Source organism: Carcharhinus amblyrhynchos, chromosome X, assembly GCF_965287045.1.
Source record: "Carcharhinus amblyrhynchos chromosome X, sCarAmb.v2.hapA, whole genome shotgun sequence".
NCBI lineage: Eukaryota > Metazoa > Chordata > Chondrichthyes > Carcharhiniformes > Carcharhinidae > Carcharhinus > Carcharhinus amblyrhynchos.
This window is the reverse complement of record NC_137359.1, coordinates 11,135,367-11,157,572: the sequence shown is the minus strand read 5'-3', so window position 1 is coordinate 11,157,572 and position 22,206 is coordinate 11,135,367. Positions and strand designations below refer to the sequence as shown.

At 40.5% G+C, this 22,206-nt stretch overlaps 1 protein-coding gene across 1 annotated transcript in view; it reads right to left on the bottom strand.

Moving 5' to 3' along the window:
* Positions 1-22,206, bottom strand: part of LOC145361941 (spermatogenesis-associated serine-rich protein 2-like) — a 111,076-nt gene that overhangs the window by 33,043 nt on the left and 55,827 nt on the right. Inside the window, exons 4-8 of the mRNA XM_080217929.1 lie at positions 18,595-18,703; positions 15,843-15,892; positions 10,618-10,876; positions 8,758-8,967; positions 2,779-2,914 (exon numbers count right to left, since the gene is read on the bottom strand). Of these exons, the coding sequence (XP_080074055.1) occupies positions 2,779-2,914; positions 8,758-8,967; positions 10,618-10,876; positions 15,843-15,892; positions 18,595-18,703 (764 nt within the window). The remainder of the gene's footprint in view (positions 1-2,778; positions 2,915-8,757; positions 8,968-10,617; positions 10,877-15,842; positions 15,893-18,594; positions 18,704-22,206) is intronic.

Sequence of the window (22,206 nt, the reverse complement as noted above, 5' to 3'; positions counted from 1 at the left end):
ATTGCTACTCTGTACTGATTTCCCTACACTTAAGTTCTAAATCGCCTGTGTCACCGGCCTTGCCGGCTCAGGCCGGATGCGATTCAAGCAGCAAAGCAGGACCCTGGCTCCAGTGGTGAAATGTTAAAGGAGTGAAGCAAAGGAAGACACTTCCCCTTTTTAACGACACTGGCTGCCCCATGGGGAGAAGGTAGGGTTCTAAGCTAAGTGTGGGGTGTTTGTATATCCGGGTCATTCGGGTCGGTGGAGTGGTTGGGCTGTTATGAGGTTTAGCATGGTTGGGTCAAGGGAAAGTGGGGAAATCCCATGGGAGTTGGGGTCCTGTGTGGGGCTCTGATGGGTCTTTCAGAGTAACTATGAACTTTTCCCTCACCTCCCCCCCAAAATCTGACACTGGGGAACCAGAGGTTTCAGACCCTCATCTTTTGATGGTTAATCGGAGACTTCAAATTCAACCCACAACAAATCACCACAAATATATTTGATTCTCATCGTCACTAACATTTTCTCCATGACTGTTTAGCAAGTATTTCCTTAAATTTCCACAAAAGGACAGGTTTGAGGGTAATAAATACTTCACTTCTAAGTTAAACAGAATTCTTCTGTACAATGCACACTCGCTACCAAACTGCAGCTACCAATCTAAATTCTAAAATGACAAAGTATGCTATTTTACTGGTAATAGTTAATTTTCTCACTTATGCATTGTCAAAAAATACTTAAAATTGACGCACAAGTTCCAATTACTTCAGATAGGTGAAAGAGCAAAAAATCATCATTTGGATCAGTGGAGCAGTTGCTAGCTGCCCCCACATGTAGGCCACACAAGTTTGTTTTAAAATTTAGTAAATATGTACCATATTATGATAAAGTATCTTCTATGGTCTAGGAAGAACTTAGAAACAACAGCCACTGAATCTGAGAAAAAAAACACAATGCAAGGTTGTCCACAATTATCCATCCTTTCTGATGTCCTCACGGGTTGGATGGTGTTATAAAGAGATGGCCTGAATGTCTGTTCCAAGCACTGCTAAAGTATTGCTACATTCTGTTTCATAGATGACAGTGTGTTGCTGGCAGATTAAACTGGAGCTCTACTGGTCACAACTCACCACCTTGAACAACAGTCTACGCAGTGTTATAAGGCAGTGACTATTACATACAGCAAGGCTCGAGAGTCTCAAAAAAAAAAAGGCTTTGATTGGAGAATACAAGAAATAACAAACCAGGCATGCTTTTGCAGAAATATTTGAACAACCACGATAGTTTCAAAACTATGGAAGCACATCAGAAGTTTAAAACATCTTTGGAACGGAGATCAGTGATATAATTCAACAGCATGCATCTATGCAGGCTCTGCCTTGAAATCCTCCATAAGACAGACTCCTAATTGCAATAGGGTTATTAAAGCCAAGCGAAACAAACAAAGTTGGACTGACAGATTCCTATGAACAGGTCACCGTCCCTTCTGACTGGTGCAAAAAATGAGTGTAAAGGAAATGGAAAAGTTGAGGCGGGGCGGGTGGGTTGGAAGGCCACCCATTTCTCAGGGATAGTGAACTTTAAGGTTTGGATTATGGAGCAGAATTAGAGATCTGTATAGGGTCACAGGCAGTGGAAGGTTACAGAAAGTAAATTTTAAGAAGTGATCCACAAGACAATATACTGACATATTTTGACTTGGGTGCACTTTAGTCCTTAGTAAAATTTGTTTACACTTCATTAAAAAAATCTTGTATTTGTTTTGGGTGTGGTCAGGCAACAGGATATGACTAAAGACACACAGCAAGGATTTGGTGACAAAATCAAGTTTCATATACATTTGTATTGTCTGAAAATATAGGAATTGCATAATGATTGTTCTTTCCTTAAACGGTCAGATCCTGCTCAGCAGCAGCTTATCCTGCCTCACCCACTTCATTATCTGCATTTAGGTCATTGCTAGATATAGTTTCCAAATGTTTCTATGGAATCATTAATACATCCAAAATTAAAACATCTCCGTTCCAAAGATGTTTTAAACTTCTGATGTGCTTCCATAGTTTTGAAACTATCGTGGTTGTTCAAATATTTCTGCAAAAGAATGCCTGGTTTGTTATTTCTTGTATTCTCCAATCAAAGCCTTTTTTTTGAGACTCTCGAGCCTTGCTGTATGTAATAGTCACTGCCTTATAACACTGCATAGACTGTTGTTCAAGGTGATGAGTTGTGATCAGTTGAGCTCCAGTTTAATCTGCCATTTTGACACAAAGTAGATCCAATATGATAAAACCTCCCACTATATATTTAAAGAAAAACACCCAGTGTCATCAGCAGGTATAATTGATATGCAAGCAGTAATTCAGAATAGGTGCAATTCAGCAATCCCAGCCAAATAATTGTTGGGAACATGGTGGCTCATGTCCTAATATAACAATAAGTTTTACTGAATGCTGCAAAGCCTGGTCATTGATCATTTAAGCACGTTCCTTGATGAGATGTACTCCCCTCCTCGTCAAACATTCTATACATCTTAAATGCAAATGCAGCTAGAATCTAGCTGACAACGTGTTCACAATGAAACAGGTTATTGACAGATGATTGCAGACACACATCCAAATCTTTCCCAATCACACAAAAGAATGGGGCGCTTTAAAAAAGTTCAGTATTTAAGAGGGATTATTATCTTCTGCTGAAATGAGTATCAGTTGAGATTCTTTTCCTTTTTTATCAATTTATTACATTGCAGCTTAGTAATTGACAGTGAAATCTGTCATTTATGTTCAGTGAATGACCTACCAGTTCTGTAGTTCAGCAAATGCCACCTTCATTTTCCGAATAGAAATGTCCATTTCTTCTTTAATAACTGCCCGGTATCTAGCTAGGGATACAGTACATCGCTGCAAGTCTTTTGCTGACTTCTCTATATTAGTACCTAGTGGAAAAAAAGTGAGATGATTGATACCATGATGAAACTACACCCCTCACTATCAGTTTGGCAAAAGGAGATACAGAAGGATCCAAAAAGCTCCCCAAAATTATCACACTATTAGCTATAACATTAAGAGAATGCTGTAAATATAGGAAACTCAGCAGCACAAGGCAAGCCCCCACTAACAGGAATGAGACAATAAGCAGGTAATCAGATTGCAGGACAGAAATAGGTTAGAACAGTGCAAGAACTCCTCTACTGCTCTTTGAATCATGCATTGACTTCTTTTACTTCGATCTGAGGGCAGGTAGGGGGCCTTGATTTAACATCTTATCTAAAAGGCGACCCATCAAACGGTGCACCACCTCAATTCTGCACTAAGGAGATTAGCTGGACTTACTTAACATTTACTGCTGGTAGACTTGATATAACAAAAAAAAAGATCGGGCTGCCTATCCAAAGTCAGTGAAACGTTTTTCATTAGCTTTTATGAGGAAGTTATAACGTATAACAGGGAGAAACAAAGTCCAAAATTGTGGCTGAAAACAATTGGGCACATGCAGTTGACTCTGTTTTGACATCAAAAGATGTGCAGATTAGGTTGATGAGCCATGCTAAATTGCCCCTTAGTGTCCAAAGATGTATAGGTTAGGAGGATTAGCAGAGTAAATGTGTGCGGTTACGGTGTTATGGCCTGTGTAGGATGCTCTGTTGGAGTCTTGCAGACTAGATGGGCCAAATGCCTCCTTCTGCTCTTTTCTCGCCTTAGAAAACCTGAGATTTTCCAGCATTTTCTCTTTTGGTTTCAGATGCTAACATCCGCAGTAATTTGCTTTTATCCAGTTTTACAATATGAATGGGTTGTAGATTCTCAAAAAAAATCCTTCAGGATGTGGCATAGTTGACTACCCCAGCATTTATTGCCCATCTTTAAATGGCCTTGAGGGCATGTTGGCTGGTTTAGTCATTTTCCTATGTTTTGCTATTTGCCCTAACTGGGGCCATGACTTGTGATATTACATTGATCATCAGATTAATTAAATTGTGGATTAGATAGCATCACTGAATGTTAGTGGAAACAAAGATATCTAAAGTTTGATCCCAATGATGATTGGGAGGAAAATCCTTGGAGAAACTGTTCAAGGGGCAGGGAAAGTCACAGCTGAATCTGCAGTTAAATTTTTGTAAATACTGGATGCGGAGGGGATGATATTGTCTGGTTCCAATTACAAGAGCAACAGTGGTTAAAGGTTCACTTTGGACATCTTTTTGGTTTTCCACAGTACATTGAGGTTCAGTACCAATCACTTGTAGTCATGTACAGGACTGACAACCCTGCCACATTCCTCAATACAGTAGAGAATAGTTTTTCTTTGATTAGTTCATGGGATGTGGGCGTTGCTGGTTAGGCCAGTATTTATTCCCCATCCCCTTGAGAAGGTGCGGTGAGCTGCCTTCTTGAACCACTGCAGGGCTGTTGGGAGTTCTAGGATTTTGACTTAGCCACGTTGAAGGAAGGGTGATATATTTCCAAGTCAGGATGCTGTGCAGCTTAGGAAGTGGACTTGCAAGTGGTGGTGACCCCAATGTATCTACTGCCATTGTTCTTCTAGGTAGTAGAGGACACGGGTTTAAAAGGCGCTATCGAAGGAAGTCTCTGATGTGGAATAAGCCACCCCCCCATTGGTCTGCACGACACTGCATTGCATCAAATCTAACGGCAAATAATAGGTTAGGGAAGGTCTGGTTTGATGAGTTCTGAAACGGTTAGCAAGTCAACTGTGCGACTCTCAGACTGCCACAAGGAGTAAGTGGTGCTCAAAAAGTTGGGTAGATAGGTTGTTTGCAAGGTACTTTCAATGCCTCAATTGTTTGATCCCAATGAAGTCTTTCAATGTGGTTGGTGCCTTCCCAACTGAACCTGCTCACAAGCTGAGGTCCCCCACAGTCAGCAGGTAAGTTTGACCTTTTCAGGAATGCATCTGGGAAGAACATATGCCAGAGGACCTCAGAAATGCTGGGATTGTGACGATATTCAAGAAGGGAGATGAGTCTAATTTTGGTAACTACAGAGGCATGTCCCTCCTGCCTGCCACAGGGAAGATCACTTCAAGAGTTCCCTTCAACTGCCACCTGCCAGAACCAGCATTTACATGGACCTTTTTGATCTCACAAGATCCTTTGATTCTGTCAACCGTGAAATTATCCTCCTCAAAATTGGCTGCCTTCAGCTGATTCCACTATGATATTCAAGCTGTGACTCTCACCAGCAGAACCACCACAAACTCTATCTCAGTGAAAGCTAAGGTCAACCTTGTTCAGATAGACCAAACTTCTTCTGGCTGCTATTCAGTTTATTCTTGTTAATTTAAGAAGTTCCACTCCAAAAAAGGCAAAATATCCAGTCAACAATTTCTCACTGAAAGGCTTTTATTTGCACAAATTCAATTAAAATGAAGTCAAGTAGACAGTATCACTCTTATGTTTGGCAGGTAAAATAGATTGATACAGCATCTTAAGTGGCAGCGCCACTTTACCTTGAGCAGGAACACATTTATCGTAGCTCTAGTAACATAGACACTGACTGTTTTCAATTCTCCTGTTCTCTTCCCTTGTAGAAACGAACATATTTATCACCACAATTCCTTTCCTTCTGGCCAACTCAAGAAAACATGGCCCTCATGGAGATTCAAACTTGATGTATGACTTTATAATTGGACTGTAATATAGAGGTACAAATAAGCACACACAGCAAGAGCAAACTTTTAGTGGTACATGAATGGCCTCTGAACCCAAAGGTGGTTCAAATCATTTCAATACAAATACCATTTCACATCATACAGAAGTATATTTTTTTGCACCCCTTACAGTTCTTTATAGTAAGCATAGCTCTGCAGGTGGCAGTTAGGCTGAGGTTGATGAAAGCCTTCAGGTATATAAAGGGGCATATGGCAGGATTGGGCATTTACACAGGATTTTTTTCGCCAGTATGTCACTAAAGCCATAGTCTCACATAACATTGTGATATTGCTTGTGGAATAATTTTAACCGGCAGCTTACTGGTCCAGTGATTCTAAGTAACAAGCCCTGCAATTTCACACCCTACAAAACCTGTACAGCATGCACAGTTCCTCGGAGTTAGGAACACGACAATGTCAACCAAATATCATGCCAGCATTTAAAGAGACTGAACACAAAACAGACCTAGATAACGATTCTGGCTGAGGTGAAGAAAACCTCATAAGCATTTACAGCAAATTATTTTCTTGGAAGTAGACTACGAGCAGGTGAAATTAAAACCTGTAAGCTCCTGACAGAGTTCTCACAATTATTGAAAATAATTGTGACCAGCATCTTCTGTGATATGATAAATCTTTTAATTTTTCAAAACATGATTTCTCTGTAAAATATGTGGTATCCAAAATTTACCCGGGTACCACTGTGATGATGCTCGTCCTGGGGAGCTTGGTGACTAATCTCACTTGTGGTCTGGCACTAGAAAGAATCTGAAGCTGGAAGACTTCTTGAGCAAATATCTTGATCAATTAATGTGTACATTTCGACTGCAACTGGTCATAGGCATGTCAGCAAGACACTTGATTTTAGCATAGATTTTTCTTCCTTTGGTGAACCCAATTATTGCACAGAGGCAACATTTTCATAAGATAATGTCACAGCTGAAACTACCAAAGATATGAACATTTCATTTCCTCCATATTGTCTTTCAAAAGGGGATGTTGGGCATTTAACACAACATAACCGTAGAGCACAACTCGAAGCACGTTAACTTCATATAAATTTATATTCTGCTTTGCAAATTCCCCAATTTGCTATTTGTGTTTCTAGAATTACTAAATCAGCCTCTTGATGAAATACCAACCTTTCTTGACAAAATTAACAAAATCCAATCCATGTGCAGAGACCTGGAAGTGTATCTGAAATTTAACAGATACACGAACTCAACAATAATACCTGTACTTAACTAAGCAGATGTGACGTGCATGCTTCTGAGATGCATTACAAAGAGCAAAAAAGTACAGCACAGAAACCTCCAAGCCTGGGCCGATCATGATACTGTAACTAAACAAAAAAAAAACCTTTACCCTTACTCAGGCCATATCCCTCTATTCCCTCCCTATTCATGCACCCATCCAGGTGCCTCTTAAATGTAGCTAAAGTGCCTGCTTCCACCACCTCCTCTGGCAGCATGTTCCAGGCACCCACCACTCTCGACATGAAAATCCCTTAAGCTTTCCGCCTCTCACAAATCTGTGCACTCTTACATGAGACTTCCACCCTGGGAAAAGCCTCTGACTACCCTGCCCTTGCCTATGCCATAATTTTGTAGACTTCCATCAGGTCTCCCCTCAACCTCTGTCTTTCCAGTGAAAACAATCCTACTTTATTCAACCGCTCCTCAGAGCCAACACCCTTGAGACAAGGCCATATCCTGCTGAACCTTCTATGCACTCTCTCCAAAGCTTCCATGTCCTTCTGGTAATGTGGCAACCAGAACTGCACGACATATTCCAAATGTGGCCTAACCAAAGTTTTATATAGTTGCAACATGATTTCCCAACTCTTGTACACAATGCCCTGGCTGATGGAGGCAAGTGTGCCATATGCCTTCTTAATCACCTTGACCACATGTTGCCACTTTTAGAGAACTGTGGACCTGCATGCCCAGATCCCTCTGCATGTTAATGTTCCTAAGGGTTCTGCCAGTTACTGTATAATTCACACCTAAATTTGATCCTCCAAAATGCATCACCTCGCATTTGTCCAGATTAAACTCCATCTGCCATTTCTGTGCCCAGGTCTTCAATCTATCTATATCCTGTTGTATCCACTGACAATCCCCAGTGCTATCAGCAACTCCACCAATCTTTGTGTCACCACCCACATTTTCCTCCAGATCATTTATATATACTACAAACAGCAGAGGTCCCAGCACTGATCCCTGTGGAACACCACTAGCACAGATCTACATTCTGAAAAACACCCTTCCACCACTACTCTGTGTGGCCAAGCCAGTTTTGTATCCATGTAGCCAGCCAGCCCCAAATCCCATGTGATTTTGGTTTTTGTGCCAACCTGTCATGTGGGACCTTGTCAAATACCCTACTAAAGTCCAGATAAACTATATCCACGGCATATCTTGGGTATCTAAAGACACACCAATTTAATCAAAGAACACCTGTTTATACCATAGAATGGCCACAAGGCATTCCCCAAAAAACAATGTACGTGGGTAGTACCATGAATAGGAATCTTAAAAGGAAGGTGCTTGGACAGTTTCAAACCATTTTACAGTGAATTTGGGTTCATGATAATAACTCACAAAATGAAATTCTCAAAGGCCTAAAGGGCAGCTGGTAAAGGAAAGTTCAACTGGCCTCAAGGCTGGGATTAATGCACCTTCATATATCAGAAAGGGAAAGCTTTGATTTTCAGCTAAGTTATGTGAAACCTGATCCAGAAATGCTCAATGCTAACAGTGTGGTAAAACAGGAAAGTTCCATTTTCTAGCTTTGGCATCCTTCATTTTAATGCCAATAAGGAAAATATAAAGTAGAGATAAATGAAAATGCAGAAATTGAGCATAAAGTGCAATACATTCTTGTGGAACACCATTCTGCCTGTGATTAATCACATGATGTATTTCTATCTGCAACCATGCATTGTAGAGAATTACAAATAAAAGGTATAAAACAGAAGCCAATGGAACAAAAGTTATATGACCAAGATAATTCACTCCCCCCCGTCCCCCCAAATCAGTCCATGTGGCTGAACATGGATAAAATGAAGCATTTTAGATCATGCAGAATGTTGTAAATACCTCTTACCTATTTTTTTATTCTTAGATGAAACAAATGCACCATCATCTGGTGTGACAAGGGAAAGAGAGGTAGAGGATTGTGATCCTGAAGGAGCTCGTGACCTGGACTTTGTTGTATTCCTTTGTTGATATGTTTTAGTAGACTGGGAACTATGGAAATGATGACGAGGCTGGAATTTTGACTCTGTTTTACACTTTTCATCTTCTACGACAGACACTGAAAAATATTGATTGAAGTGTCAGAATAAATATTGTAGCAAAAACATTTTTTTCCTGTCAAGTATTTTTTTGTTTCAGAATAACGTGAGGTTAAGATTTGAGTACTGTCTCAACATTACATGTATAAAAGTCACAGAAAACTTTTATGATCTCAGCTAAAAGTTACAGCAAACATCAGGACTTTTAAAAATTAAACTATGCCCTGTCAAAGATTTATGTGGTAAATATCTTTTTATATATAAAGTAGCTAAATTGGATTTTAGTCCAAAGGGCCTGATCAAAATAGTTCAAATCTGTGCAATAGTGGTTCACTAATAAGCGATGTTTTTAAAATACAGATGTATAATATATCCATATATTTTAAAAAAAAAACAGAAAATACTGATGTGGGCAACAACCTGAAGTCCAAGCAGACACCATACATTAGACATTAACAAAAATATAATGTGAAGATGCTGGCATTGGACTGGGGTGGGCACAGTAAGACATCTCACAACACCAGGTTAAAGTCCAACAGGTTTATTTGGTATCACCAGCTTCCAAAGCGCTGCTCCTTCACCCCTCACCACTGAAGAAGCAGCAGCACTCCAAAAAGCTCGTGATACCAAATAAACCTGTTGTTAACAAAAATACTTAGTCTGTAACATCCAGTTACAAACTGGAAAATAGATTGCTGATAGTAAGTTACATGGTAATATTTTAATCAATGGGTTAGGAAAAAAAAGCAAAATTTTAGTTAAATAATCATTGGTAAGATCAGAAGACTGAATGCTTTGAATTTACTGTCAATATTATTTGCATAAAAGCAAATTACTGTGGATGCTGGAATCTGAAACCAAAAGAGAAAATGCTGGAAAATCTTAGCAGGTCTGGCAGCATCTGCAAGGAGAGAAAAGAGCTGATGTTGAGTCCAGATGATCCTTTGTCAAAGCAAAGGATGGGTATCTGAATAAGAAGGGAATAGAGGGAAATGGTCTAAGTAAGGGCAGAAGGTTTATTTTTAATTTAGTTATGGTATCATGATTGGCCCATGCTTGGAGGGCCTGTTCCTGTGCTGTACCTTTCTTTGTTATGCTTCTCGCCAATATATGTGTATAAACACATTTTAAAAATAAATGTCCATTTTTGATTTATACACTATTATGTGATGAGAATATTAAGAACTTTAAGTAAAATTAGTGATAGAGAACTTTAAGATTAATGACACCAAAAAGTAAGTACCAGAATATTGAGTTTTGTTTTGGCAGCAGATTGTCAGGAAATAAATTATACAATATACACTAAATGTCATGATTGAGAAGAAAGACATAAGTTACTTTGAGGTGGCATGATAGAATTTGTTTTAGCTTTCTGACAATCAAACCCAATTGTAACTATACACATAACACACAGAAAGCAATGACTTTTTGTTAGTTCTACCAAATGTACAGATGGCTGGAGTACTGACGGCAGTGTGTGTTATCATTTCAACGTCATAGGTAGTTTTCAGTTAACATAAAATGGAACACAGATTTTCTAATTTGGTTTGAATTGTAGCCATCCCACTCCTAAAATACAAATGCAGACTTTTACAATTATTTGGGAAAGAATGTGCATATAATAAAACAAGGAAATTTAATCAATGAAAGCTAAATTTAGATACACTGACCCATGATACTGTTGATTTCAGGGGGCATCAATTCAGAATCTTCCAGCTCTTGGGCATCCACAGACAGGTTATCCAACTGTTCACTGAGCGAATCCACTGACTCATCATTTACAGTTCCATTGATGTGATAATTGTTTATTTCCTCCTTCTCCCAAGAAGCTGCAGACAGGTCATCATAATTGGCTGCACTTTTGCTAAGTTGTAGTTCTCCTGGCTCTGCTTTGACCTGTGGCTTTGGTTTAATCTTCTTCTTTTTGTTCTAGGTGTTGTTAAACAGACAGATGCCCCCCAAAAAATGTTTGTTTTCAAATAATTTAAAATGTTGAAAATCTTTATTTTCTTTCAAAGTCACCACTACCTGCTGCAAGCAGGTGAACACCAGCTTTCATGAAAACTTTTGTTACACAGGAGCAGGAGGAGGCCATTCAGCCCATCACACCTGCTCCACTATTCAATACCAGCATGGCTGATCATCCATTTTAAATGCTTTGCTTCCCCCATACTATTCCATATCTTTTTATGATGTGGAGATGCCGACACTGGACTGGGGTAAACACAGTAAGAAGTCTCAAGACCAGGTTAAAGTCCAACAGGTTTATTTGGTAGCACAGGCCACTAGCTTTTAGAGTGCTGCTCCTTCATCAGGTGAGTGAGAGTTCTGTTCACAAACAGGGCATATATAGACACAAACTCAATAATGATTGGAATGTGATTTGCCTGGGCTTGCAAAATCTCACCAGCTGTCCTGGCTGGAGACAATGTACATCTCTTTAACCTGTGCTTAACCCTCTCTCCACTCACATTGTCTGTACCTTTAAAACTTGATTATCTGTAAAGACTCACATTCCAACCATTATTTTGTAAATTGAGTTTGTGTCTTTATATGCCCTGTTCGTTTCGAAAGCGTGTGCTTACCAAATAAACCTGTTGGACTTGCACCTGGTGTTGAGAGACTTCTTACTGCGTTAAAGGACACCCAGGCCCCTTTATACATCTATATTTTCTAACCTTTTATCATTAAGAAAAACCCTGCACATCTGTTCCTCCTACCAAAGTGGATAACTTCACATTTTTCCACATTATCATAGAACCACAGAACTCTACAGTGCAGAAAGAGGCCCTTCGGCCCATCGAGTCTGCACCGATCACAATCCCACACAGGCCCTATCCCCATATCCCTACATATTTTACCCACTAATCCCTTTAACCTAAGCATCCTAGTACACCAAGGGGCAATTTTAGCATGGCCAATCAACCTAACCTGCACATCTTTGGGTTTCCTCCGGGTGCTCTGGTTTCCTCCCACAGTCCACTCAGACACCAGGAGAATGTGCAAACTCCACACAGACAGTGACCCAAGCCAGGAATCGAACCCAGGTCCCTGGAGCTGTGAAGCAGCAGTGCTAACCATGGTACTGTGATGATGGTCATCTTCTTGAAGCAGATAGGGACCTCAGATTGTTGTAAAGAGAGGTTGAAGCTATCTGTGAATACCACTACCAGCTGATCCGTGCAGGATCTGAGTGCATATCTGGGTACCTCATCCTGGCCAGTCACTTTCTGTGGGCTGACTTTCGAGAAGCTGCTTTATGTCTGCAGTGGTGACCTTGGATACAGATTTGTCTACCCCAGGAACATTAGAGGGCATGCTCTCGCTGACCTCTTGCTCAAAACAGACGTAGGATGCATTGAGCTCATCGAGGAGGGGTACATCGGAGCCAGCGATTTTACCTGCCTTCATCTTGTAGCCTGTTATGTCCACCATAGAAGGCTGTGGAGGCAAAAGTCACTGAATATATTTAAGAAGGAAATAGATTTCTAGACTCTAAAGGTGTCAAGGGATGAGAAGAGTGTGGTAGTATGTTGTTGAGATAATGGATCAGCTAATGATCATATTGAATGGAGCGGCAGGCTTGAAGAGTCGAATTGCCCACTTTCTACCTCAGGCAATTTGCCCCTCATACCTTCATTATTTCCCTTGTTCAAATTTAACACCCTGGCTTCAGAATCTACCTCACTTTCAAATGAACTACCTCACTTTCAAACAATGTAAAATTCTATCATATTATGGTTACATGTTTTCAGAATCGTTTTTTCCTCTACTCAGTCAGAGCATCAAATATTTCCTGATTGCATAGGGGTCAGATACAAGGCATGATCACCTTACACAGCCCTCATTTACACATAGCTACATATACATCTCAAAATAGTTGCAGAATTTTACCTTGAGTGCAACATTTCTATTATGTACATTACCATTCCATACAGTTAGAGTCAAAGACGTTTACAGCATGGAAACAGGTCCTTTGGCCCAACTTGCCCAGGCTGCCCTTTTTTTAAAAAAACCCCGAAGCTAATCCCAATTGCCCGCATTTAGCCCATGTCTCTTATGTCCATCTTATCCATGTAACTGTCTAAATGCTTTTCAAAAGACAAAACTGTACCCGCCTCTACTACCACCTCTGGCAGCTTGTTCCTGATACTCACCACCGTCTGTCTGAAAAAGTTGCCCCTCTGGACACTTTTGTATCTCTCTCCTCTCACCTTAAACTTATGCCCTTTGGGAAAAGATATTATCTAACTGATCTTTGCTCCTCATTATTTTATAGACCTCCAAGATCTCAGCCTTCTATGCTCCAGAGAAAAAAGTCACAGTCTATCCAGCCTCTTCTTATAACTCAAACCATCAAGTCCCGGTAGCACCCGAGTAAAATCTTTTCTGCACTCTTTCTAGTTTAATAATATGCTTTCTATAATAGTTGTCGAACGACTGTTCAGTTCGGAGCAGGGATGTGCTGTAAAAGTCTGTGGGGTTTAAACAGACCTCTGCAGAATGTAAATAGGAAATTTAAATAATTCAGCTAGATTTTTTTCAGGATGTGCATTGGTGGGTGACCATATTGTTTGTGGGACATGGGTTTCTATTTGCTGTTTCTTATGTGACAGCATTCAATTCTAACTACACTATTGCAAAAGAGATACATTAGATCAATAAAAACAGGGAGTGCAATGGAGAAGCTTTGGAGCAAATGACTTGCCTATCCACTAAAGGTTACCAGAAAATAGGAAATGACATCAAGGTGCCACATATAGTACTGGAAGAAACAGATTTCTTTTGGAGTTTATGACATGTTAACTTTGAACACTCATGTAACATACTTGAGTAAATTATATTTTCAGAAAGAGAAAAAAAGTAAAGGACTTGAACTGGGCATGAATGAGCATGAATTTAGTGATAAAAGATGAAAAGCAAGTCCTTAGGGCACCAGCTGGGAAGTGGTGAATTAGCAGACTGCCTTTTCACTTTTTAAGATTGAGGCTTGAATCCAGTCCACAAAATGGAAACAGAGTCTTTGCTCTGGCTAGTTTTAAAGGTCTTATTTAAACCCAATCCAGTAACTGGTTTTCTCAAGTCCAGGGCACTGTGATTTTTAAAAAAAGGGTTAGTATATATTGGAAAATATACCAGTGGCTGATAAATAAAATTTACATACAATAGACATACTGATCAGATGGCGTAACATGGTTTGGGTAATATTAACACATATTGAACTGAGTTGACTTTAAACATGCACGTGTAAAATTTTAGGAAGTATGGATGAATGACTTGTCACAATCTCTTTCTAGAGGACACTGGTTAACATCAATCAGACACTGTCCATTAATGGAACGAATATTCCTAACATTAACAATCAAAAGGATTCAAATCTGTTCTCCAGGTCACATGCCATATTCATTGCAAGGTCAGAATTTGTTGCTCATCCTGACCTATCTGCAAAAAGGTGGTGGTGAACCACTTTCTTGAATGTTGAAGGCACACGCACAGTGCTGTTCAGGAAGCAGTTCCAGGATTTTGACCTTGCAACCTTGAAGGAACTTAGGGAGATGTGAGACTTGAGGGGAAACATAGTCCTGGCAATGGAGAGAATGAATGTTTAAAGGTGGTGGATGGGGAGTCAATCAAGCACCTTGATGGTGCTGAGCTTCTTGAATGTTGTTAGAGCTGCACTCATTCAGCCAAATGGAAAGTATTCTAACGTACTCCTGACTTGTGCCTTGTAGATGGTGGGAGATTTTTGGGGAAATCAGGGGGCGAGTCATTCACCACTGAATTCCAGCCTCTGACCTGCTCTTAGAGCCACAATACTAATATGGCTGAACCAGTTCAGTTCAACCAATAGAGCCCCCGTGATGTTAACGGTGGGGGATTTGTGGCGATTTCTGGAGCACAAGCTTTCAGCACTGCAGCCAGTAAGTGCCTATAGACTTTGTAATATCTAGCGCCTTCAGTCATTTCTTGATATCACAGAATGTATTGGACTGGCTGAGGGCTTGCATCCGTGACGCTGGGGACCCAAGGAGAAGGCATAGATGGATCATACACTCAGCACTTCGTAAAATGGTTGCAAATGTTTCAGCCTCCTCTTTTGCACTCACAGGCTGGGCTTTGCCATCACTGAGGTGAGATGCGGCAGGACCACAAAACTTTGTTCTGAATCGTTGGTTGTGTGATTGCTTGGTTCTATCGAATGGTGTTGTTACTGTTATAGCTTCACCAAATTGGCACCTCATTGTTAGGTATGCCTCATGCTGCTTACAGCATTCTCTCCTACTCTCTTCGTTGAGCTAGGGTTGGTCTAGTATGGGTAGAGTGAGGGGTATGCTGGGCCACAAGGTTACAAAATTGTGATGGAATACAATTCTGCTGCTGCCCCAACCAACAGCATCTCATGGATGGACAGTTTTGAGTTGCTAAATCTGTTCTGAATCTACCCATTTAGCTAAGTAGTGTCACAGCACAATGGAGGAGGTCCTCAGCATAAGATGGGACTTCAATTGCAAAAGGCTTGTGCAATCGTCATTCCTAACAATACTATCCTGAAGTGTTCGTGCATCACTGGCCCATGTAATCCCTTGATAAGACTAAACACAATGAAAGTAAAAGTTATTTTCTTCCACTAGAAGATAAAAGATCTTTGTAAACACTTTTACTTTAACATGCTATCTAATTGTTTAAGCCACTGCTTACAAGTTTTCCAATTTGGAAGCTTAAAGGCGGTTGGAAATTGACTGGGAAGTTGGTAGGAAACTAAGTGTGGGAACAAAGGGAATGCATTCCGAAACAAGTAGGTTGAGGAGCAGAGTAGTCATGATCTAAATGAATGGCAGAATTGACTTGAGGGACTGAAGGGTCTCCTTCTGTTCTGATGTGCTATGGTCCTTACCTTCTTTTTTCCCGTTACACTCCATTCCTTCAAAACTTCTGTGGCATAACCTTCATTTAATTAAAAAGGAGAAAGATTGCAAAAATTATTCAAAATATAGAAAATGTTGTGGACATAGGCACACAGACTTGTCAATGTCCGATTTGCAAATGTTGTGTGTCAGCAGGAACGTGTTTCAGTTGATGTCTTCCTGGCACAACAGAAATTCAGGACATTATGCTTTAAGTGTTTTGCATTAGTGATAACCAGTGGGCATTTGGTATTGTATAAATAAATCAAATTTGATAAAGATCCAAAAAGGAATTTTAAAGTTGAGTTGACAATCCACTTTTGACAGAGGGCAGACATTTGTGACAGACCAGTCTGTAAGATTTGTAACTGAATGAAAATGTAAGGAGGATTTACATTTATCATAAACTGGCTTTTCTATAAAACGTAAGAGATTACGCGAAGTATTTTATTTAACTAAAACAATGCAATAATCAGAGGGCATCGGAAAGAAAGTAATGTTTCTTTTTCTTCAAAGGCAAGGGGTTATTTCTTTTCAGCAAAATAGATTAATCATTAACCAAAATTATTAATTTGCTGGAATAATATCCTTTAAATAAAGTTGGGGAAACTGAAAACGAAGCGAGTTGGACACCGATCTTTCACTGTGGGCACCTGGATGCAAATCTCATTCGGACTGATCGGATGAATCCCTATTTCAGTAGTTTGACAATAACAATCCAATACAGCCGGGTATGACTAGTGTATGAAAGTAGATGTAATGCTACAAGAATTAACAAGACTGAAAGAGGACTCTGTAAAGATAGGAAAACAAAGAGATCGTCTAAAAGATCTTATTTGCACAATATTTAGAACACATAGCACCTTTAACTACTCAAGATAAAAGGGTAAAAGGGCAATGCAGTTTAATTAAGATGGCAAATCTTGGGGGCCGAGAGACAGTGAGGGGGCCTAAAGCGGGACTTGCGACTAGCATCCAGCCGACTGCAAGTCTCCCAGGCAATGTTTTTTGATGTAATCAGCTTGTACTGGAAATTGGCGCAAGGTCGATTATCATATTGAAATCACAATTTCAATGTGATCAGCAAGCCCAGGATGCAAATCTTTGGGCACTTGGCAGTGCCAATGGGGGTACAATGCACTCTGCCATGGGATCAGTGGAAGAGGAAGGATGGGGGCAATTGGGGCTACACATGGGAGGGCTGGCCCAGGTAGGCCAGCAATCGGGGGATAGGTTGGGAGGCTGGGTGCGCGTGGGTGGCACAGTGTGCATGTGCTGATCTGGCCCACTTAGTGCATTGATTCCACACTTTCCAGCAGGAAGAGGTCCTGCCCCCCCGCCACCCCCCCCCAAACTCACCGGTGTGAATCCCTGAGGTACTCCTTGGAGCACAGAGTTCCAGAGATTCGTTCAATTATGTGCGCCCAAAAAACGAGCGGGAAAACCTCCCATTTTCCTGACTATTGGGCACTTGGGTTTTTTTTGGGGGAGAATCACCCTTCGAGTCTGAACCTCGATGAGTCAGACAGGGCTGGTCTCTATGCTGGTCTTCTTTAGGTTAAGAACTATTAATTTCAAAAAACTGTTTTCTTTAAAGGAAAGATTGTTGCTCTCTTTGAAATTTAATGATATTCCCGATGAGTGCAAGATTCAACAACGTATCCAATTTTACAGCAATAAAGTAGATTAGCTTCTAACAACGTTATATGAAATTTCAGTTTGAAAATATAGCTATGATCCACATTCAACATTTTGATGCCTCTTTCTGGATCTTTTTCAAATCTAGCAAGGGTTATTTTCAGAATTGGACTGCAGAAGTGAAAAGGAAGCAAAGCATACATAAATTACTCTTCACAAAATCAGTCTGGGAGTCCACCAGGAAACATTTTTGATGGGTGGAAGAGCACAAGATTAAACAGAAGTTAATCTTTACTGTATAGAGGACTGGCTGAACTCTTGCAACGACTAATACCTCACTGAACCCAGTATCTGCTGGGAAAACCTAATGGGGAACATCAATTTTTAAAACAACAGGAGCATAAACTTTGGCATTTCAGTGCCCAATTGTACAGTGGGGGAGAAACAAATAAGCAGCTACATTCAACAGAACCTGGGATTGTCTTCAGCTTGGGTGTAGTCAACGTTTAAGAATAGCATGCTATGGGACAAAGTCTATTTACATTTGATGCATCAATCATTTAACATCACAAAGATATGGATAAAATGATGACTATTCAAAATGCAATCGGTAGCATGTTGACACACTTGAGTCTTTGTTTGTTTGAACCACGACTTTGTTTTTATTTCAGAATGTTATTTTCTAGCACAAGGAGAGAATAGAAAGAAAATTATAAAAATAAAGCATTAAAAGCACTCCAGCAATTAAAACATGAAATGCAGTCCAAGGAATTGCTTTATAGGGTACACTTTACGTATAAAGGTACAAATATCAAAGCCACGCTAAAAGTTCAACTCAGAAGTAACTATAGCATCATCTGCCCAGCTTGGTTGAATCATTGCAAAAGCGTTCCTTGAAGAATAAGGCTTACCATACTGCTTATGACTTGAACTTGCTTTGTTGACTTTACAGAGCATTGTTGCTCTGACCTCTATTATATGCTCCTAACCTCTATTCTTAATATCAACGGCCATTATTTAAAAATTGCTGTTGCATGTTTGAAATCAAGTTGAATTTAATTGTATATAGTCTCAAATGTAATAAAATGAAGCAAAAGGTCTTACCTTCCATAAAAGCTTGCACTGCTTTGTCAACACAGTTGTCATAATGTTGTAACACCAGAATTATCTCATTATTACTCCTGTTAGGAACTATTGCACGGACAGCACTAATCTGAGAAAAGAGTACAAATATTACAAGTAAGAAAATGTGATCTAAAACACAATTACACATTGCATGGTCCAATTAGAAGACCTAAAACAGAGAAAAGCTACACTGTTCCAACAATTTTGTTTGATTGGCAACAGAATTTGTAGTTGGAAATTTATGCAAAATCCTTATTCTAATATGGATACTGGAAACAAGGGTATTTGACAGAACACGTTGAGGATGGCATTCACCTCAGCCGTTCTTTTCCACAAAACTCCATTTTCATCCAATTTTGCATTGCTGCCCAAGATTAATTTTCCCCCCACTAATTCTGAGCTTAGGACCACAAGTACAATAATGAAAATACAATCTCTTAACTCTTCTACTATTGCTTTACCCAAAAGCAGGCAAATATTTCTAATAATTAGCTTGCAGTGTACTAAAGATGGAAAAGATGAACTCTTGGTCAAATTTACAAGTGAAAATCATTAATGAGAAAGTATGCTTCAAAATGGTCACGTTAAATCTAAAACTTGAGTTGATGCAGATCCCTAACATCATTGGGTGGTCGAGAACTCCGAATAACGGGATGATGTGGGTGGGAGAGAAAATGTGAAATATTGTAATTACCACTGAATTCTGAATTCCTTGCAGCAATTTATGTCCTTCGTTCCTGAAAGAGTATTACACTTTCTGGTGTAAAAGAAGTGGTTTTGTTCCATGGTGAGTGCATCAAGAATTCTCAATGTGGTATGTTAATCTGTTACAAGTTCAGAATCATGGTGAGAAACTAAACTTTGAACAATGAAGGATCTTTTCTGTCGTGAGCACTTGAAAAAGAAAATGCTGATGGGGATTATGTGAATTGGTGCAGGAATACAATCATGCTTTGCTGAGATCAATGTACAAATTAGCTTTAAAATTATTTTGCAAGTGAAAAGTAGTAGGAAATGAGCAGTCAGAGAGCAGAAAAGGGTAGAAATAAAACAAGCCTTTTTGGAAGATTGTATGACATATGAAAGAAAGTGTGCTCTGAATTTGTTCAATTCAAATACTTAATTATTGAATTCATCAATCCAGTTAGGTGTTGTACACAGAGTTTATCGCGCCCCTTTGTGGAAAATTACCTTTTGAACTTGATGCTCATTTATATAGAAAGTCAAGGATCCCAAATGTGCTTTTTCAAAAAAAAACAGCATAATCAACTTGCCCTGCCACCTTCAAAGATTTATGTAGGTGAAACCTTGGAAGTCTCTGTTCCCAAACCAGCTTTAAAATTATACCATTTGGTTTATATTACTAACATACGACGTAGGAGAAGCAGGCTATTCAGCCCCTTGAGCCTGTTATTCAATAGGATCATGGCTGATCTGTGTTCCGAATCTCACATTCCAATCTATCCCTGATAACCTCCAATTCCCTTGCCTAATAAGAATCTGTCTACCCCCACCTTAAAAATATTTAATGACCCCACTTCCACCACCTTGAGGCAGACTTCCAAAGTCACTACAACCTTGTGAGAGAAAAGATTTCTCCTCATTTCTGCCCTAAAAGAGCAACTTCTAATTTTAACAGTGCCCTCTAGTTCTGGGCTCACCCACAGTGGGAAACATCCTTGCCACACTCATCTTGTCAAGATCATTCAGGATCTCGTATACTTCAATCAAGTCGCCCCGCACTTATCTAAACTCCAGACTGTCCACTATTTCCTCATAAGTCACCCTGTTAATTCCAGATATCAATCTAGTTAACCTCCTCTGAACCATCTCCCAAGTACATTCTTCCTTAAATAAGGAGATCAAAACTGCACACAGCATTCAATGCTCTGCATAACCGAAGCATGATGTGGAGATGCCAGCGTTGGACTGGGGTAAACACAGTAAGAAGTCTCACAACAATAAGGTTAAAGTCCAACAGGTTTATTTGGTAGTAAACACCACTAGCTTTTGGAGCGCTGCTCCTTCATCAGGTGAGTGGGGAGTTCTGATCACAAACAGGGCATGTAAAGGCACACACAAATTACAGAATACTGATTAGAATGCGAGTCTTTACAGCTAATCAAGTCTTAAAGGTGCAGACAATGTGAGTGGCGATAGCATTAAGCATAGGTTAAAGAGATGTGTATTGTCTCCAGACAGGACAATAAGTGAGATGTTGCAAGCCCAGGCAAGTCATGGGGGTTACAGGTAGTGTGACATGAACCCAACATCCCAGTTGAGGCCGTCCTCATGTGTGCGGAACTTGGCTATCAGTGTCTGCTCAGCGACTCTGTGCTGTCGTATGTCGTGGAGGCTGCCTTGGAGAACGTTTAACCAAAGATCAGAGGCCAAATGCCCGTGAGTGCTGAAGTGTTCGCCAACAGGATTGTTGATCAGTGTTCATTCATCTGTTGTCGTAGCATCTGCATGGTCTCCCCAATGTACCATGTCTCGGGACATCCTTTCCTGCAGCGTATCAGGTAGACAACGTTGGCCGAGTTGCAAGAGTATGTGCCATGTACCTGTTGGATGGTCTTCTCACGTGAGATGATGGCATCTGTGTTGATCCGGCATGTCTTGCAGCGGTTGCTGTGGCAGGGTTGTGTGGTGTCGTGGTCACTGTTCTCCTGAAGGCTGGGTAGTCTGCTGCGGACAATGGTCTGTTTAGGTTGTGCTGTTGTTTGAAGGCAAGAAGTGGGGATGGCTTTGGCGAGATGTTTGTCTTCATCAATGACATGTTGAAGGCTCTGGAGAAGATGTCTTAGCTTCTCCGCTCTGGGGAAGTACTGGATGAAGGGTACTCTGTCCGCTGTGTCCTGTGTTCGTCTTCTGGGGCAGTTGGTGCGGTTTTTCGCGGTGGCATGTCGGCACTGTCAATCGATGAGTCAAGCGCCATATCCTGCTCTTACGAGGGCATCTTTCCTCATCTGGAGGTGTCTGTTGCGATCCTCCTCATCTGAGCAGATCCTGTGTATACGGAGGGCTTGTCCATAGGGGATAACTTCTTTAAACGTGCTTCGGGTGGAAGCTGGAGAAGTGGAGCATCGTGAGGTTATCTGTGGACTTGCATTACAGTGAGGTGCTGAGGTGACCGTCCTTAATGGAGATGCGCGTGTCCAAGAATGCAACCGATTCTGGAGAATAGTCCATAGCGAGTCTGATGGTGGGATGGAACTTGTCGATGTCATCATATAATTGTTTCAGTGATTGTTCGCCATGAGTCCAAAGGAAGAAAATGTCATTGATGTATGTAGTATAGTTGCAGATCCTGTGCGATGAAGAAGTCTTGTTCGAGCCTGTGCATGAAGATGATGGCATACTGAGGTGCGAATTTGGTCCCCATGGCTGTTCCGTGTGTCTGGATGAAGAACCGGTTGTCAAAGGTGAAGACATTGTGGTCCAGGATGAAGCAGATGAGTTGTAAAATTGCACCTGGAAACTGGTGTTGAGACAGTTGCAGCAATGCCATCGTCGTGGGGGATGCTGGTGTACAGTGCTGAGACATCCATTGTGATGAGGTGTGCCCCTGGTTCAACTGCTCCACGTGCG